Source organism: Scyliorhinus torazame, chromosome 4, assembly GCF_047496885.1.
Source record: "Scyliorhinus torazame isolate Kashiwa2021f chromosome 4, sScyTor2.1, whole genome shotgun sequence".
NCBI classification, from domain to species: Eukaryota; Metazoa; Chordata; class Chondrichthyes; order Carcharhiniformes; family Scyliorhinidae; genus Scyliorhinus; species Scyliorhinus torazame.
This window is the reverse complement of record NC_092710.1, coordinates 26,432,260-26,450,714: the sequence shown is the minus strand read 5'-3', so window position 1 is coordinate 26,450,714 and position 18,455 is coordinate 26,432,260. Positions and strand designations below refer to the sequence as shown.

Here is an 18,455-nt window from a genome sequence, read left to right as displayed (position 1 = left end):
AGGAGGCTACAGAGATAGTGAGGGTTGTAGGGTCTGGAGGAGGTTACAGAGATAGGGAGGGGTGTAGGGGTTGGAGAAAGTTACAGAGCAAGGGAGGGTTTCAGGGACTGGAGGAGGTTACAGAGAAAGGGAGGGGAGCAGGGGCTGGAGGAGGTTACAGAGACAGGGAGGGTTGCAGGGGCTGGAGGAGGTTACAGAGATAGGGAGGTTTGTCAAGGGTTGAGGAAGTTACAGAGCTAGGGAGGGTTGTAGGGGCTGGAGGAGGCTACAGAGATAGGGAGGGTTGTAGGGGCTGGAGGAGGCTACAGAGATAGGGACGGTTGTAGGGGTTGGAGGAGGTTACAGAGATAGGGAGGGCTGTCGGGGCTGGAGGACGTTACAGAGCTAGGGAGGGTTGTAGGGGCTGGAGGGTGCTACAGAGATAGGGAGGGTTGTACGGGCTGGAGGAGGCTACAGAGATAGGGAGGGTTGTAGGGGCTGGAGGAAGTTGCAGTGATCGGGAGGTTTTTCGGGGCTGGAAGAGGCTACAAAGATAGTGAGGGTTGTAGGGGATGGAGGAGCTACAGAGATTGGGAGTGTTGTAGGGGCTGGAGGAGGTTACACAGATGGGGGAGGGTTGTAGGAGTTGGAGCAGGTTACAGAGATAGGGAGGGTTGTTGGGGCTGGAGGAAGGTTACAGAGATAGAGAGGGTTGTAGGTGCTGGAGGAAGGTTTCCGTGATAGGGAGGGTTGTAGGGGCTGAAGGAGGTTACAGAGATGGCGAGGATTGTAGGGACTGGAGCAGGTTACAGAGATAGGGAGGGTTGTAGGGACTGGAGGAGGTTACAGAGATAGGGAGAGTTGTAGGGGCTGGAGGAGGTTACAGAGATAGGGGAGGATTGTAGGGACTTGAGCAGGTTACTGAACTATGCAGGGTTCGAGGGGCTGGAGGAGGTTACAGAGATAGGGAGGGTTGTAGGGGCTGGAGGAAGTTACAGAGATAGGGAGGGTTGTAGGGACTGGAGCAGGTTACTGAAATACGTAGGGAGGTAGGGGCTGGAGGGGGTTACAGAGATAGGGAGGGTTGTGGGGGCTGGAGGAGGTTACAGAGATAGGGAGGGTTGTAGAGGCTGGTGGAAGGTTACAGAGATAGGGAGGGTTGTAGGGGCTGGAGGAAGGTTACAGAGATAGGGAGGGTTGTAGGGGCTGGAGGAAGGTTACAGAGATAGGGAGGGTTGCAGGGGCTCGAGGAAGGTTACAGAGATAGGGAGGGTTGCAGGAGCTGGAGGAGGTTACTGAGATAGGGAGGGTTGTAGGGGCTGTAGGAAGGTTACAGAGATAGGGAGGGTTGCAGGGGCTGGAGGAAGGTTACAGAGATAGGGAGGGTTTTAGGGGCTGGAGGAGGTTACAGAGATCGGGACAGTTGTAGGGGCTGGATGAGTTTATAGAGATAGGGAGGGTTGTAGGGGCTGGAGGAAGTTGCAGTGATCGGGAGGTTTGTCGGGGCTGGAAGAGGCTACAAAGATAGTGAGGGTTGTAGGGGATGGAGGAGGCTACAGAGATTGGGAGGGTTGTAGGGGCTGGAGGAGGTTACACAGATGGGGAGGGTTGTAGGGGTTCGAGCAGGTTACTGAGATAGGGAGGGTTGTAGGGGCTGGAGAAGATTACAGAGATAGGGAGTGTTGTAGGGGCTGGAGGTGGTTACAGAGATAGGGAGGGTTGTAGGGTCTGGAGGAGGTTACAGAGATAGGGAGGGGTGTACAGGCTGGAGGTGGTTACAGAGATAGGGAGGGTTGTAGGGGCTGGAGGAGGCTACAGAGATAGTGAGGGTTGTAGGGTCTGGAGGAGGTTACAGAGATAGGGAGGGGTGTAGGGGTTGGAGAAAGTTACAGAGCAAGGGAGGGTTTCAGGGACTGGAGGAGGTTACAGAGAAAGGGAGGGGAGCAGGGGCTGGAGGAGGTTACAGAGACAGGGAGGGTTGCAGGGGCTGGAGAAGGTTACAGAGATAGGGAGGGTTGTAGGGGCTGAAGGAAGTTAAAGAGCTAGGGAGTGTTGTCGGGGCAGGAGGAAGTAACAGAGGTGGGGAGGGTTGTAGGGGCTGGAGGAAGGTTACAGCGATAGGGAGGGTTGTAGGGGCTGGAGGAGATTACAGAGATAGGGAGTGTTGTAGGGGCTGGAGGTGGTTACAGAGATAGGGTTGTAGGGGCTGGAGGAGGCTACAGAGATAGTGAGGGTTGTAGGGTCTGGAGGAGGTGACAGAGATAGGGAGGGGTGTAGGGGCTGGAGAAAGTTACAGAGCAAGGGAGGGTTTCAGGGACTGGAGGAGGTTACAGAGAAAGGGAGGGGAGCAGGGGCTGGAGGAGGTTACAGAGACAGGGAGGGTTGCAGGGGCTGGAGAAGGTTACAGAGATAGGGAGGGTTGTAGGGGCTGAAGGAAGTTAAAGAGCTAGGGAGTGTTGTCGGGGCAGGAGGAAGTAACAGAGATGGGGAGGGTTGTAGGGGCTGAAGGAGGTTACAGAGCTAAGGAGGGTTGTAGGGGCTCGAGGAGGCTACAGCGATAGGGAGGGTTGTAGGGGCTGGAGAAGGTTCCAGAGATAGGGAGGGTTGTAGGGGCTGGAGGAGGCTACAGATATAGGGAGGGTTGTAGGGGCTGGAGGAGGTTACAGAGATAGGGAGGTTTGTCAGGGGTTGAGGAGGTTAGAGAGATAGGGAGGGTTGTTGTGGCTGGAGGAGGCTACTGAGATTGGAGTATTGTCGGGGCTGGAGGGAGTTACAGAGCTAGAGAGGGTTGTAGGGGTTGGAGGAGGTTACAGAGATAGGGAGGGCTGTCGGGGCTGGAGGACGTTACAGAGATAGGGAGGGTTGTAGGGGCTGGAGGAGGCTACAGAGATAGGGAGGGTGTAGGGGCTGGAGGAGGCTACAGAGATAGGGAGGGTTGTAGGGGCTGGAGGAAGTTGCAGTGATCGGGAGGTTTGTCGGGGCTGGAAGAGGCTACAAAGATAGTGAGGGTTGTAGGGGATGGAGGAGGCTACAGAGATTGGGAGGGTAGTAGGGGCTGGAGGAGGTTACACAGATGGGGAGGGTTGTAGGGGTTCGAGCAGGTTACTGAGATAGGGAGGGTTGTAGGGGCTGGAGAATATTACAGAGATAGGGAGTGTTGTAGGGGCTGGAGGTGGTTACAGAGATAGGGAGGGTTGTAGGGTCTGGAGGAGGTTACAGAGATAGGGAGGGGTGTAGAGGCTGGAGGTGGTTACAGAGATAAGGAGGGTTGTAGGGGCAAGAGGAGGCTACAGAGATAGTGAGGGTTGTAGGGTCTGGAGGAGGTTACAGAGATAGGGAGGGGTGTAGGGGTTGGAGAAAGTTACAGAGCAAGGGAGGGTTTCAGGGACTGGAGGAGGTTACAGAGAAAGGGAGGGGAGCAGGGGCTGGAGGAGGTTACAGAGACAGGGAGGGTTGCAGGGGCTGGAGGAGGTTACAGAGATAGGGAGGTTTGTCAAGGGTTGAGGAAGTTACAGAGCTAGGGAGGGTTGTAGGGGCTGGAGGAGGCTACAGAGATAGGGAGGGTTGTAGGGGCTGGAGGAGGCTACAGAGATAGGGACGGTTGTAGGGGTTGGAGGAGTTTACAGAGATAGGGAGGGCTGTCGGGGCTGGAGGACGTTACAGAGCTAGGGAGGGTTGTAGGGGCTGGAGGGTGCTACAGAGATAGGGAGGGTTGTACGGGCTGGAGGAGGCTACAGAGATAGGGAGGGTTGTAGGGGCTGGAGGAAGTTGCAGTGATCGGGAGGTTTGTCGGGGCTGGAAGAGGCTACAAAGATAGTGAGGGTTGTAGGGGATGGAGGAGCTACAGAGATTGGGAGTGTTGTAGGGGCTGGAGGAGGTTACACAGATGGGGGAGGGTTGTAGGAGTTGGAGCAGGTTACAGAGATAGGGAGGGTTGTTGGGGCTGGAGGAAGGTTACAGAGATAGAGAGGGTTGTAGGTGCTGGAGGAAGGTTTCCGTGATAGGGAGGGTTGTAGGGGCTGAAGGAGGTTACAGAGATGGCGAGGATTGTAGGGACTGGAGCAGGTTACAGAGATAGGGAGGGTTGTAGGGACTGGAGGAGGTTACAGAGATAGGGAGAGTTGTAGGGGCTGGAGGAGGTTACAGAGATAGGGGAGGTTTGTAGGGACTTGAGCAGGTTACTGAACTATGCAGGGTTCGAGGGGCTGGAGGAGGTTACAGAGATAGGGAGGGTTGTAGGGGCTGGAGGAAGTTACAGAGATAGGGAGGGTTGTAGGGACTGGAGCAGGTTACTGAAATACGTAGGGAGGTAGGGGCTGGAGGGGGTTACAGAGATAGGGAGGGTTGTCGGGGCTGGAGGAGGTTACAGAGATAGGGAGGGGTGTAGGGGCTGGAGGAGGTACAGAGATAGGGAGGGTTGTAGGGGCTGGGGGAGGTTACAGAGATAGGGAGTGTTCTAGGGGCTGGAGGAAAGTTACAGAGATAGGGAGTGTTGTAGGAGCTGAAGGAAGGTTACAGAGATAGGGAGGGTTGCAGGGGCTGGAGGATGTTACAGAGATGGGGGAGGATTGTAGAGACTGGAGCAGGTTACTGAAATATGAGGGTTGTAGGGGTTGGAGGAGATTACAGAGATAGGGAGTGTTGTAGGGGCTGGAGGAGATTACAGAGATAGGGAGTGTTGTCGGGGCTGGAGGAGGTTCCAGTGATAGGGAGGGTTGTAGGGTCTGTAGGAGGTTACAAAGATAGGGAGGGTTCTAGGGACTGGAGGAGGTTACAGAGATAGGGAGGGTTGTAGAGGCTGGAGGAAGGTTACAGAGATAGGGAGGGTTCTAGGGGCTGGAGGAAAGTTACAGAGATAGGGAGAGTTGTAGGGACTGGAGGAAAGTTACAGAGATAGGGAGGGTTGTCGGGGCTGGAGGAGGTTACACTTGTAGGGAGGGTTGTCGGGGCTGGAGGAGGTTACAGAGATAGGGAGGGGTGTAGGGACTGGAGGAAGTTACAGAGATAGGGAGGTTTGTAGTGGCTGGAGGAGGTTACAGAGATAGGGAGGGTTGTGGGGGCTGGAGGAGGTTACAGAGATAGGGAGGGTTGTAGAGGCTGGTGGAAGGTTACAGAGATAGGGAGGGTTGTAGGGGCTGGAGGAAGGTTACAGAGATAGGGAGGGTTGTAGGGGCTGGAGGAAGGTTACAGAGATAGGGAGGGTTGCAGGGGCTGGAGGAAGGTTACAGAGATAGGGAGGGTTGCAGGAGCTGGAGGAGGTTACTGAGATAGGGAGGGTTGTAGGGGCTGTAGGAAGGTTACAGAGATAGGGAGGGTTGCAGGGGCTGGAGGAAGGTTACAGAGATAGGGAGGGTTTTAGGGGCTGGAGGAGGTTACAGAGATCGGGACAGTTGTAGGGGCTGGATGAGTTTATAGAGATAGGGAGGGTTGTAGGGGCTGGAGGAAGTTGCAGTGATCGGGAGGTTTGTCGGGGCTGGAAGAGGCTACAAAGATAGTGAGGGTTGTAGGGGATGGAGGAGGCTACAGAGATTGGGAGGGTTGTAGGGGCTGGAGGAGGTTACACAGATGGGGAGGGTTGTAGGGGTTCGAGCAGGTTACTGAGATAGGGAGGGTTGTAGGGGCTGGAGAAGATTACAGAGATAGGGAGTGTTGTAGGGGCTGGAGGTGGTTACAGAGATAGGGAGGGTTGTAGGGTCTGGAGGAGGTTACAGATATAGGGAGGGGTGTAGAGGCTGGAGGTGGTTACAGAGATAGGGAGGGTTGTAGGGGCTGGAGGAGGCTACAGAGATAGTGAGGGTTGTAGGGTCTGGAGGAGGTTACAGAGATAGGGAGGGGTGTAGGGGTTGGAGAAAGTTACAGAGCAAGGGAGGGTTTCAGGGACTGGAGGAGGTTACAGAGAAAGGGAGGGGAGCAGGGGCTGGAGGAGGTTACAGAGACAGGGAGGGTTGCAGGGGCTGGAGAAGGTTACAGAGATAGGGAGGGTTGTAGGGGCTGAAGGAAGTTAAAGAGCTAGGGAGTGTTGTCGGGGCAGGAGGAAGTAACAGAGGTGGGGAGGGTTGTAGGGGCTGGAGGAAGGTTACAGCGATAGGGAGGGTTGTAGGGGCTGGAGGAGATTACAGAGATAGGGAGTGTTGTAGGGGCTGGAGGTGGTTACAGAGATAGGGTTGTAGGGGCTGGAGGAGGCTACAGAGATAGTGAGGGTTGTAGGGTCTGGAGGAGGTGACAGAGATAGGGAGGGGTGTAGGGGCTGGAGAAAGTTACAGAGCAAGGGAGGGTTTCAGGGACTGGAGGAGGTTACAGAGAAAGGGAGGGGAGCAGGGGCTGGAGGAGGTTACAGAGACAGGGAGGGTTGCAGGGGCTGGAGAAGGTTACAGAGACAGGGAGGGTTGTAGGGGCTGAAGGAAGTTAAAGAGCTAGGGAGTGTTGTCGGGGCAGGAGGAAGTAACAGAGATGGGGAGGGTTGTAGGGGCTGAAGGAGGTTACAGAGCTAAGGAGGGTTGTAGGGGCTCGAGGAGGCTACAGCGATAGGGAGGGTTGTAGGGGCTGGAGAAGGTTCCAGAGATAGGGAGGGTTGTAGGGGCTGGAGGAGGCTACAGATATAGGGAGGGTTGTAGGGGCTGGAGGAGGTTACAGAGATAGGGAGGTTTGTCAGGGGTTGAGGAGGTTAGAGAGATAGGGAGGGTTGTTGTGGCTGGAGGAGGCTACTGAGATTGGAGTATTGTCGGGGCTGGAGGGAGTTACAGAGCTAGAGAGGGTTGTAGGGGTTGGAGGAGGTTACAGAGATAGGGAGGGCTGTCGGGGCTGGAGGACGTTACAGAGATAGGGAGGGTTGGAAGGGCTGGAGGAGGCTACAGAGATAGGGAGGGTTGTAGGGGCTGGAGGAGGCTACAGAGATAGGGAGGGTTGTAGGGGCTGGAGGAAGTTGCAGTGATCGGGAGGTTTGTCGGGGCTGGAAGAGGCTACAAAGATAGTGAGGGTTGTAGGGGATGGAGGAGGCTACAGAGATTGGGAGGGTAGTAGGGGCTGGAGGAGGTTACACAGATGGGGAGGGTTGTAGGGGTTCGAGCAGGTTACTGAGATAGGGAGGGTTGTAGGGGCTGGAGAAGATTACAGAGATAGGGAGTGTTGTAGGGGCTGGAGGTGGTTACAGAGATAGGGAGGGTTGTAGGGTCTGGAGAAGGTTACAGAGATAGGGAGGGGTGTAGAGGCTGGAGGTGGTTACAGAGATAAGGAGGGTTGTAGGGGCTGGAGGAGGCTACAGAGATAGTGAGGGTTGTAGGGTCTGGAGGAGGTTACAGAGATAGGGAGGGGTGTAGGGGTTGGAGAAAGTTACAGAGGAAGGGAGGGTTTCAGGGACTGGAGGAGGTTACAGAGAAAGGGAGGGGAGCAGGGGCTGGAGGAGGTTACAGAGACAGGGAGGGTTGCAGGGGCTGGAGGAGGTTACAGAGATAGGGAGGTTTGTCAAGGGTTGAGGAAGTTACAGAGCTAGGGAGGGTTGTAGGGGCTGGAGGAGGCTACAGAGATAGGGAGGGTTGTCGGGGCTGGAGGAGGCTACAGAGATAGGGACGGTTGTAGGGGTTGGAGGAGGTTACAGAGATAGGGAGGGCTGTCGGGGCTGGAGGACGTTACAGAGCTAGGGAGGGTTGTAGGGGCTGGAGGGTGCTACAGAGATAGGGAGGGTTGTACGGGCTGGAGGAGGCTACAGAGATAGGGAGGGTTGTAGGGGCTGGAGGAAGTTGCAGTGATCGGGAGGTTTGTCGGGGCTGGAAGAGGCTACAAAGATAGTGAGGGTTGTAGGGGATGGAGGAGCTACAGAGATTGGGAGTGTTGTAGGGGCTGGAGGAGGTTACACAGATGGGGGAGGGTTGTAGGAGTTGGAGCAGGTTACAGAGATAGGGAGGGTTGTTGGGGCTGGAGGAAGGTTACAGAGATAGAGAGGGTTGTAGGTGCTGGAGGAAGGTTTCCGTGATAGGGAGGGTTGTAGGGGCTGAAGGAGGTTACAGAGATGGCGAGGATTGTAGGGACTGGAGCAGGTTACAGAGATAGGGAGGGTTGTAGGGACTGGAGGAGGTTACAGAGATAGGGAGAGTTGTAGGGGCTGGAGGAGGTTACAGAGATAGGGGAGGATTGTAGGGACTTGAGCAGGTTACTGAACTATGCAGGGTTCGAGGGGCTGGAGGAGGTTACAGAGATAGGGAGGGTTGTAGGGGCTGGAGGAAGTTACAGAGATAGGGAGGGTTGTAGGGACTGGAGCAGGTTACTGAAATACGTAGGGAGGTAGGGGCTGGAGGGGGTTACAGAGATAGGGAGGGTTGTCGGGGCTGGAGGAGGTTACAGAGATAGGGAGGGGTGTAGGGGCTGGAGGAGGTACAGAGATAGGGAGGGTTGTAGGGGCTGGGGGAGGTTACAGAGATAGGGAGTGTTCTAGGGGCTGGAGGAAAGTTACAGAGATAGGGAGTGTTGTAGGAGCTGAAGGAAGGTTACAGAGATAGGGAGGGTTGCAGGGGCTGGAGGATGTTAAAGAGATGGGGGAGGATTGTAGAGACTGGAGCAGGTTACTGAAATATGAGGGTTGTAGGGGTTGGAGGAGATTACAGAGATAGGGAGTGTTGTAGGGGCTGGAGGAGATTACAGAGATAGGGAGTGTTGTCGGGGCTGGAGGAGGTTCCAGTGATAGGGAGGGTTGTAGGGTCTGTAGGAGGTTACAAAGATAGGGAGGGTTCTAGGGGCTGGAGGAAAGTTACAGAGATAGGGAGAGTTGTAGGGACTGGAGGAAGGTTACAGAGATAGGGAGGGTTGTCGGGGCTGGAGGAGGTTACACTTGTAGGGAGGGTTGTCGGGGCTGGAGGAGGTTACAGAGATAGGGAGGGGTGTAGGGACTGGAGGAAGTTACAGAGATAGGGAGGTTTGTAGTGGCTGGAGGAGGTTACAGAGATAGGGAGGGTTGTGGGGGCTGGAGGAGGTTACAGAGATAGGGAGGGTTGTAGGGGCTGGAGGAAAGTTACAGAGATAGGGAGGGTTGTAGGGGCTGGAGGAAGGTTACAGAGATAGGGAGGGTTGCAGGGGCTGGAGGAAGGTTACAGAGATAGGGAGGGTTGTAGGAGCTGGAGGAGGTTACTGAGATAGGGAGGGTTGTAGGGGCTGTAGGAAGGTTACAGAGATAGGGAGGGTTGCAGGGGCTGGAGGAAGGTTACAGAGATAGGGAGGGTTTTAGGGGCTAGAGGAGGTTACAGAGATCGGGACAGTTGTAGGGGCTGGATGAGTTTATAGAGATAGGGAGGGTTGTAGGGGTTGGAGGAAGTTGCAGTGATCGGGAGGTTTGTCGGGGCTGGAAGAGGCTACAAAGATAGTGAGGGTTGTAGGGGATGGAGGAGGCTACAGAGATTGGGAGGGTTGTAGGGGCTGGAGGAGGTTACACAGATGGGGAGGGTTGTAGGGGTTCGAGCAGGTTACTGAGATAGGGAGGGTTGTAGGGGCTGGAGAAGATTACAGAGATAGGGAGTGTTGTAGGGGCTGGAGGTGGTTACAGAGATAGGGAGGGTTGTAGGGTCTGGAGGAGGTTACAGAGATAGGGAGGGGTGTAGAGGCTGGAGGTGGTTACAGAGATAGGGAGGGTTGTAGGGGCTGGAGGAGGCTACAGAGATAGTGAGGGTTGTAGGGTCTGGAGGAGGTTACAGAGATAGGGAGGGGTGTAGGGGTTGGAGAAAGTTACAGAGCAAGGGAGGGTTTCAGGGACTGGAGGAGGTTACAGAGAAAGGGAGGGGAGCAGGGGCTGGAGGAGGTTACAGAGACAGGGAGGGTTGCAGGGGCTGGAGAAGGTTACAGAGATAGGGAGGGTTGTAGGGGCTGAAGGAAGTTAAAGAGCTAGGGAGTGTTGTCGGGGCAGGAGGAAGTAACAGAGATGGGGAGGGTTGTAGGGGCTGAAGGAGGTTACAGAGCTAAGGAGGGTTGTAGGGGCTCGAGGAGGCTACAGCGATAGGGAGGGTTGTAGGGGCTGGAGAAGGTTCCAGAGATAGGGAGGGTTGTAGGGGCTGGAGGAGGCTACAGATATAGGGAGGGTTGTAGGGGCTGGAGGAGGTTACAGAGATAGGGAGGTTTGTCAGGGGTTGAGGAGGTTAGAGAGATAGGGAGGGTTGTTGTGGCTGGAGAAGGCTACTGAGATAGGAGTATTGTCGGGGCTGGAGGGAGTTACAGAGCTAGAGAGGGTTGTAGGGGTTGGAGGAGGTTACAGAGATAGGGAGGGCTGTCGGGGCTGGAGGACGTTACAGAGATAGGGAGGGTTGTAGGGGCTGGAGGAGGCTACAGAGATAGGGAGGGTTGTCGGGGCTGGAGGAGGCTACAGAGATAGGGAGGGTTGTAGGGGCTGGAGGAAGTTGCAGTGATCGGGAGGTTTGTCGGGGCTGGAAGAGGCTACAAAGATAGTGAGGGTTGTAGGGGATGGAGGAGGCTACAGAGATTGGGAGGGTTGTAGGGGCTGGAGGAGGTTACACAGATGGGGAGGGTTGTAGGGGTTCGAGCAGGTTACTGAGATAGGGAGGGTTGTAGGGGCTGGAGAAGATTACAGAGATAGGGAGTGTTGTAGGGGCTGGAGGTGGTTACAGAGATAGGGAGGGTTGTAGGGTCTGGAGGAGGTTACAGAGATAGGGAGGGGTGTAGAGGCTGGAGGTGGTTACAGAGATAGGGAGGGTTGTAGGGGCTGGAGGAGGCTACAGAGATAGTGAGGGTTGTAGGGTCTGGAGGAGGTTACAGAGATAGGGAGGGGTGTAGGGGTTGGAGAAAGTTACAGAGCAAGGGAGGGTTTCAGGGACTGGAGGAGGTTACAGAGAAAGGGAGGGGAGCAGGGGCTGGAGGAGGTTACAGAGACAGGGAGGGTTGCAGGGGCTGGAGGAGGTTACAGAGATAGGGAGGTTTGTCAAGGGTTGAGGAAGTTACAGAGCTAGGGAGGGTTGTAGGGGCTGGAGGAGGCTACAGAGATAGGGAGGGTTGTAGGGGCTGGAGGAGGCTACAGAGATAGGGACGGTTGTAGGGGTTGGAGGAGGTTACAGAGATAGGGAGGGCTGTCGGGGCTGGAGGACGTTACAGAGCTAGGGAGGGTTGTAGGGGCTGGAGGGGGCTAAAGAGATAGGGAGGGGTGTAGAGGCTGGAGGTGGTTACAGAGATAGGGAGGGTTGTAGGGGCTGGAGGAGGCTACAGAGATAGTGAGGGTTGTAGGGTCTGGAGGAGGTTACAGAGATAGGGAGGGGTGTAGGGGTTGGAGAAAGTTACAGAGCAAGGGAGGGTTTCAGGGACTGGAGGAGGTTACAGAGAAAGGGAGGGGAGCAGGGGCTGGAGGAGGTTACAGAGACAGGGAGGGTTGCAGGGGCTGGAGAAGGTTACAGAGATAGGGAGGGTTGTAGGGGCTGAAGGAAGTTAAAGAGCTAGGGAGTGTTGTCGGGGCAGGAGGAAGTAACAGAGATGGGGAGGGTTGTAGGGGCTGAAGGAGGTTACAGAGCTAAGGAGGGTTGTAGGGGCTCGAGGAGGCTACAGCGATAGGGAGGGTTGTAGGGGCTGGAGAAGGTTCCAGAGATAGGGAGGGTTGTAGGGGCTGGAGGAGGCTACAGATATAGGGAGGGTTGTAGGGGCTGGAGGAGGTTACAGAGATAGGGAGGTTTGTCAGGGGTTGAGGAGGTTAGAGAGATAGGGAGGGTTGTTGTGGCTGGAGAAGGCTACTGAGATAGGAGTATTGTCGGGGCTGGAGGGAGTTACAGAGCTAGAGAGGGTTGTAGGGGTTGGAGGAGGTTACAGAGATAGGGAGGGCTGTCGGGGCTGGAGGACGTTACAGAGATAGGGAGGGTTGTAGGGGCTGGAGGAGGCTACAGAGATAGGGAGGGTTGTAGGGGCTGGAGGAGGCTACAGAGATAGGGAGGGTTGTAGGGGCTGGAGGAAGTTGCAGTGATCGGGAGGTTTGTCGGGGCTGGAAGAGGCTACAAAGATAGTGAGGGTTGTAGGAGATGGAGGAGGCTACAGAGATTGGGAGGGTTGTAGGGGCTGGAGGAGGTTACACAGATGGGGAGGGTTGTAGGGGTTCGAGCAGGTTACTGAGATAGGGAGGGTTGTAGGGGCTGGAGAAGATTACAGAGATCGGGAGTGTTGTAGGGGCTGGAGGTGGTTACAGAGATAGGGAGGGTTGTAGGGTCTGGAGGAGGTTACAGAGATAGGGAGGGGTGTAGAGGCTGGAGGTGGTTACAGAGATAGGGAGGGTTGTAGGGGCTGGAGGAGGCTACAGAGATAGTGAGGGTTGTAGGGTCTGGAGGAGGTTACAGAGATAGGGAGGGGTGTAGGGGTTGGAGAAAGTTACAGAGCAAGGGAGGGTTTCAGGGACTGGAGGAGGTTACAGAGAAAGGGAGGGGAGCAGGGGCTGGAGGAGGTTACAGAGACAGGGAGGGTTGCAGGGGCTGGAGGAGGTTACAGAGATAGGGAGGTTTGTCAAGGGTTGAGGAAGTTACAGAGCTAGGGAGGGTTGTAGGGGCTGGAGGAGGCTACAGAGATAGGGAGGGTTGTAGGGGCTGGAGGAGGCTACAGAGATAGGGACGGTTGTAGGGGTTGGAGGAGGTTACAGAGATAGGGAGGGCTGTCGGGGCTGGAGGAGGTTACAGAGATAGGGAGGGTTGTAGGGGCTGGAGGAGGTTACAGAGATAGGGAGGGGTGTAGGGGCTGGAGGAGGTTACAGAGATAGGGAGGGCTGTCGGGGCTGGAGGACGTTACAGAGATAGGGAGGGTTGTAGGGGCTGGAGGAGGTTACGGAGATAAGGAGGGTTGTAGGGGCTGGAGGAGGTTACAGGGATAGGGAGGGTTGTAGGGGCTGGAGGGGGCTAAAGAGATAGGGAGGGTTGTACGGGCTGGAGGAGGCTACAGAGATAGGGAGGGTTGTAGGGGCTGGAGGAAGTTGCAGTGATCGGGAGGTTTGTCGGGGCTGGAAGAGGCTACAAAGATAGTGAGGGTTGTAGGGGATGGAGGAGCTACAGAGATTGGGAGTGTTGTAGGGGCTGGAGGAGGTTACACAGATGGGGGAGGGTTGTAGGAGTTGGAGCAGGTTACTGAGATAGGGAGGGTTTTTGGGGCTGGAGGAAGGTTACAGAGATAGAGAGGGTTGTAGGTGCTGGAGGAAGGTTTCCGTGATAGGGAGGGTTGTAGGGGCTGAAGGAGGTTACAGAGATGGCGAGGGTTGTAGGGACTGGAGGAGGTTACAGAGATGGCGAGGATTGTAGGGACTGGAGCAGGTTACAGAGATAGTGAGAGTTGTAGGGGCTGGAGGAAGGTTACAGAGATAGGGAGGGGTGTAGGGACTGGAGGAGGTTACAGAGATAGGGAGGGGTGTAGGGACTGGAGGAGGTTACAGAGATGGCGAGGATTGTAGGGACTGGAGCAGGTTACAGAGATAGGGAGGGTTGTAGGGGCTGGAGGAAGGTTACAGAGAATGGGAGAGTTGTAGGGACTGGAGGAGGTTACAGAGATGGGGGAGGATTGTAGGGACTGGAGCAGGTTACTGAACTATGCAGGGTTCGAGGGGCTGGAGGAGGTTACAGAGATAGGGAGGGTTGTAGGGACTGGAGCAGGTTACTGAAATACGTAGGGAGGTAGGGGCTGGAGGGGGTTACAGAGATAGGGAGGGTTGTCGGGGCTGGAGGAGGTTACAGAGATAGGGAGGGGTGTAGGGGCTGGAGGAGGTACAGAGATAGGGAGGGTTGTAGGGGCTGGGGGAGGTTACAGAGATAGGGAGTGTTCTAGGGGCTGGAGGAAAGTTACAGAGATAGGGAGTGTTGTAGGAGCTGAAGGAAGGTTACAGAGATAGGGAGGGTTGCAGGGGCTGGAGGATGTTACAGAGATGGGGGAGGATTGTAGAGACTGGAGCAGGTTACTGAAATATGAGGGTTGTAGGGGTTGGAGGAGATTACAGAGATAGGGAGTGTTGTAGGGGCTGGAGGAGATTACAGAGATAGGGAGTGTTGTCGGGGCTGGAGGAGGTTCCAGTGATAGGGAGGGTTGTAGGGGCTGGAGGAGGTTGCAGAGATAGGGAGGGTTGTAGGGGCTGGAGGAGGTTGCAGAGATAGGGAGGGTTGTAGGGGCTGGAGGAAGGTTACAGAGATAGGGAGGGTTGTAAGGGCTGGAGGAGGTTACAGGGATAGGGGGGGGTTGCAGGGGCTGGAGGAAGGTTACAGAGATAGGGAGGGTTGTAGGGGCTGGAGGAAGGTTACAGAGATAGGGGGAGGTTGTAGGGGCTGGAGGAAGGTTACAGAGATAGGGGGGGGTTGCAGGGGCTGGAGGAAGGTTACAGAGATAGGGAGGGCTGTAGGGGCTGGAAGGTTACAGAGACAGGGATCCCTCCGTCTGGATCGTATTATTGAGGGCATCCTGTGAACCGGGAAAACGGATCTTGCATTGAATGGATGGGGGGGGCGAAACGTCGGTTAACGTGGGAGAGACTGGGAGAAGCTGGGACTGTTCCCCTCGGAGCAGGGAAGGTTATTTGAGGTGGGTTGGGGGTGAGGGCAGTTGGTGGGGGGGGGGGGGGTGTTTGAAGATGATCGGGGAAAGGGGACAGGAACGAGGTGAGGAAAGCTGTCGCAGGTCAGAGGGCGTTGGCCTGACAGGGCGGTGGCAGATGGTGGGGACATCGCAGGCGGGCTTCTCCCGCCTCACGGCGACGGCCCAATGCCGGCCTGCAAACCGGCGCCAGAGCGTACGGCAGCCGGCGCTGGAGCGGCGGGGCGGGATTCACGCCGCCCCATTCCCCCGGGGATTCTCCGAACCCGGCGGGAAGTCGGAGAATCCCGCCCAGGATCTTTCGTGATCTCATTGAATGGCGGAGCAGACTCGACGGGCCGAATGGTCCATTCCTGCTCCTGCATCTTCAGCTCTTGCGGCTGAAGAGGGGAGCGGTTTGTGGAAGGACGGCAGGAAAGGAGCGGGGGGATGGGGCAGCAGGGATAATTGGGTGGAATCTTTCAAGGGGCTAGTGTGGGAAAAGTGGGTTGAATGGCCTGCACGCCCTGCTTTACCAGACAGGGATTCCTGCCCCCGGTCGCTGTCCACAAGTGACGCAGGCGGGGACCGAGGACGGGGCCTAGCAGCTCAGGCTTCTCCTGAGCAATGCCACTCCTGTGTGTGTGGCTTTCGGTGAGGTGGATGTGGCCCATCCCTCAAGGCATGAGAAACGGGCTCACGGGCCGGTTACATCCTCTTTCACTTTCACTGACCATGGCTTTCAGAAAGGGGAATTTGAAACCGCAACAAAAATACACTCCTGGGCCTCACCAGTTGACCACAGGCTGCCTTGTCGCTCGCAGTGTTCACTCAGACATTTACTGGCACAATGAGAACCCGCGTTCCACACATTGGCGAAGAGGAAATTCAGTCCTCTCTGTTCCTGAATGGTCCGCATGTACCGAATGTGGGCACATCACAGAGGGTAAAATAGAATGGTTCACGCCCACCTGTTCCTGTACAGCGCTGTGTGTGAATGTGAGTGAGCCTGTGTGTGGGCCTGTGTGTGTGTATCTCTGCGTGTCATTGTGTGCGAGCCTGTGTTTTGTGTGTGTGTGATCCTGTGTGTGCGAGCCTGTGTTGTGTGTGTGAGCCTGTGTTGTGTGTGTGAGCGCCTGTATGTGCGAGTGCCCGTGTGTCAGCCCCTGTGTGTGTCTAATATGTTGCGCGAGGGTGTGTATGTATATCTGTCGTGCGTCTGAGGGTGTGTGTGAATGGGGCCTCCTCCTGTTCCTGTGTAACAGGCTGGAGGAGGAGCTGAATGGGGCCTCCTCCGGTTCCTGTGTAACTGGCTGGAGAAGGGGCTGAATGGGGCCTCCTCCTGTTCCTGTGTAACAGGCTGGAGGAGGGGCTGAATGGGGCCTCCTCCTGTTCCTGTGTAACCGGCTGGAGAAGGGGCTGAATGGGGCCTCCTCCTGTTCCTGTGTAACAGGCTGGAGGAGGGGCTGAATGGGGCCTCCTCCTGTTCCTGTGTAACTGGCTGGAGAAGGGGCTGAATGGGGCCTCCTCCTGTTCCTGTGGAACAGGCTGGAGAAGGGGCTGAATGGGGCCTCCTCCTGTTCCTGTGTAACAGGCTGGAGGAGGGGCTGAATGGGGCCTCCTCCTGTTCCTGTGTAACAGGCTGGAGGAGGGGCTGAATGGGGCCTCCTCCTGTTCCTGTGTAACTGGCTGGAGAAGGGGCTGAATGGGGCCTCCTCCTGTTCCTGTGTAACAGGCTGGAGAAGGGGCTGAATGGGGCCTCCTGTTCCTGTGTAACAGGCTGGAGAAGAGGCTGAATGGGGCCTCCTCCTGTTCCTGTGTAACAGGCTGGAGAAGCGGCTGAATGGGGCCTTCTCCTGTTTCTGTGTAACGGGCTGGAGAAGCGGCTGAATGGGGCCTCCTCCTGTTCCTGTAACAGGCTGGAGAAGAGGCTGAATGGGGCCTCCTCCTGTTCCTGTGTAACCGGCTGGAGAAGGGGCTGAATGGGGCCTCCTCCTCTTCCTGTGTCACAGGCTGGAGAAGGGGCTGAATGGGGCCTCCTCCTGTTGCTGTGTAACAGGCTGGAGGAGGGGCTGAATGGCTGTTTGTACAGTTGTATAATGGTGAGGACTCACTGTCTGTTGATGTGTGCTCTCGCTTGGAGAATGATTGCCGAACAAAGGGGGCAGTTGCAGGTGTAAACTCTGTAAGACATATGTGCTCTCCATCTGTGAAGAGAGAGAGAGACACAGGCAGCTAATCAAAACTGAACAACAACATCATGCATTAATATAACATCCTCCATGATAGAAAATGGTCCAAAGCAATGTGATCAGAACCACTGCCACGATTCACACTGTGCCACAACAAACCTGGGGGAGACATTTTCAAAGGCTCGTAATGAAGAAGGGAAAGAGAGGGAGAGACAGAGAGAGAGAGAGAGAGAGACAGAGAAGAGAGAGAGACAGAGAAGAGAGAGACAGAGAGAGAGAAAGAGAGGAAAAGAGAGAGAGAGAGACAGAAAGAAAGAGAGGAACAGAGAGAGACAGAAAGAGAGAGAGAGAGAGGGAGCGAGAGAGAAAAAGAGAGGGACAGGGAGAGAGAGGGTGAGAGAGAGAGATAGAGAGAAAGAGAGGGACAAAGAGAGAGAGACAGACAGACAGAACGGGAAAGAGAGAGAGGGAGATAGATAGAAAGAAAGAGAGGGACAGAGAGAGAGACAGAAAGAAAGAGAGGGTCAGAGAGAGAGTAGACAGAATGGGAGAGAGAGAGGGAGAGAGACAGAAAGAAAGAGAGAACAACAAAGAACAAAGAAATGTACAGCACAGGAACAGGCCCTTCGGCCCTCCAAGCCCGTGCCGACCATGCTGCCCGACTAAACTACAAGAGGGTCAGAGAGAGAGAGACAGAGTGAGAGACAGAAAGAAAGAGAGGGGGAGAGAGGGACACAGCGAGAGAGAGAGAGAGAGACAGAAAGAAAGCGAGGGTCAGAGGGAGAGAGGGACAGAGAGAGAGAGAGACGGATGGAGAGGTTCAGGGGAGGGATTTTAAACCCTCAGGCCCAGGCAGCTTAAGACACAGCGAGCACTGGAATTGAAGTTAAAATCTGGTCTGGTCAAAAGAACGAATGTGGATGAGCGCAGAGTACTCAAGAGGATTATCGATGTAATTCTTTGAGGTGGTAACAAGGAAGGTAGACAAAGGAGAACCAGTGGACGTGATTGATTTTGAATTCCAAAAGGCCTTCGACAAGGTGCCATACAGGAGACTGTTAAATAAGTTAAAAGCCCATGGTGGTCAGGGTAAGATCCTGGCATGGATAGAGGACAGGCTGACTGGCAGAAGGCAGAGAGTGGCAGCCGGCGAGTGTGGGGGGTCCATCCTGGAGGGGGGGGGATCCAACCCCCGGGGAGAGGGGGCGGGGGGGGGGGGCACGGTGGCCTGGCCCGCGATCGGGGCCTACCGTCCGGCGGGTGGGCTGGTCCCGTGGGGGCCTACTTTACTCCGTGCCGGGCCCCTGTAGGGCTCGACCACGCTGCCCAGGGGCCGCGCAGACGAGAGAAGCCCCGCGCGTGCGCCGAAACGCCGGCCGTCCCACGCGTGCGCGAAAATACGTCGGCCGTTCTGCGCGTGCGCGAACCCGCGCAGGCCGTTCCCCGCCGGCTGGAGCAGTGGGGACCACTCCGGCACCAACCTAGCCCCCTCGAAAGGTGAGAATTCCTCGCTTTCGGGGGCCGTTGACGCCGGAGTCACTGGGGACGGCTTTGACCTCGACGTGAGGACATATCCCCATTATTCGAGAATCCCGCCCATTGACTATTTTCTAAATGGGGAGACGCTTAGGAAATCAGAAGCACAAAGGGACTTGGGAGTCCTTGTTCACGATTCTCTTAAGGTTAACGTGCAGGTTCAGTCGGCAGACAAGAATGCAAATGCAATGTTTGCATCCACGTCGCGAGGGCTAGAATACAAGACCAGGGATCTACTGCAGAGGC

The 18,455-nt window shown here is 55.9% G+C and overlaps 1 protein-coding gene across 1 annotated transcript in view; it reads right to left on the bottom strand.

The window, feature by feature from the left end:
* Nucleotides 1–18,455, bottom strand: part of LOC140410156 (solute carrier family 15 member 4-like) — a 147,789-nt gene that overhangs the window by 56,423 nt on the left and 72,911 nt on the right. The window contains exon 4 of the mRNA XM_072498116.1: nucleotides 16,596–16,688. Coding sequence (XP_072354217.1) covers nucleotides 16,596–16,688 — 93 coding nt within the window. The remainder of the gene's footprint in view (nucleotides 1–16,595; nucleotides 16,689–18,455) is intronic.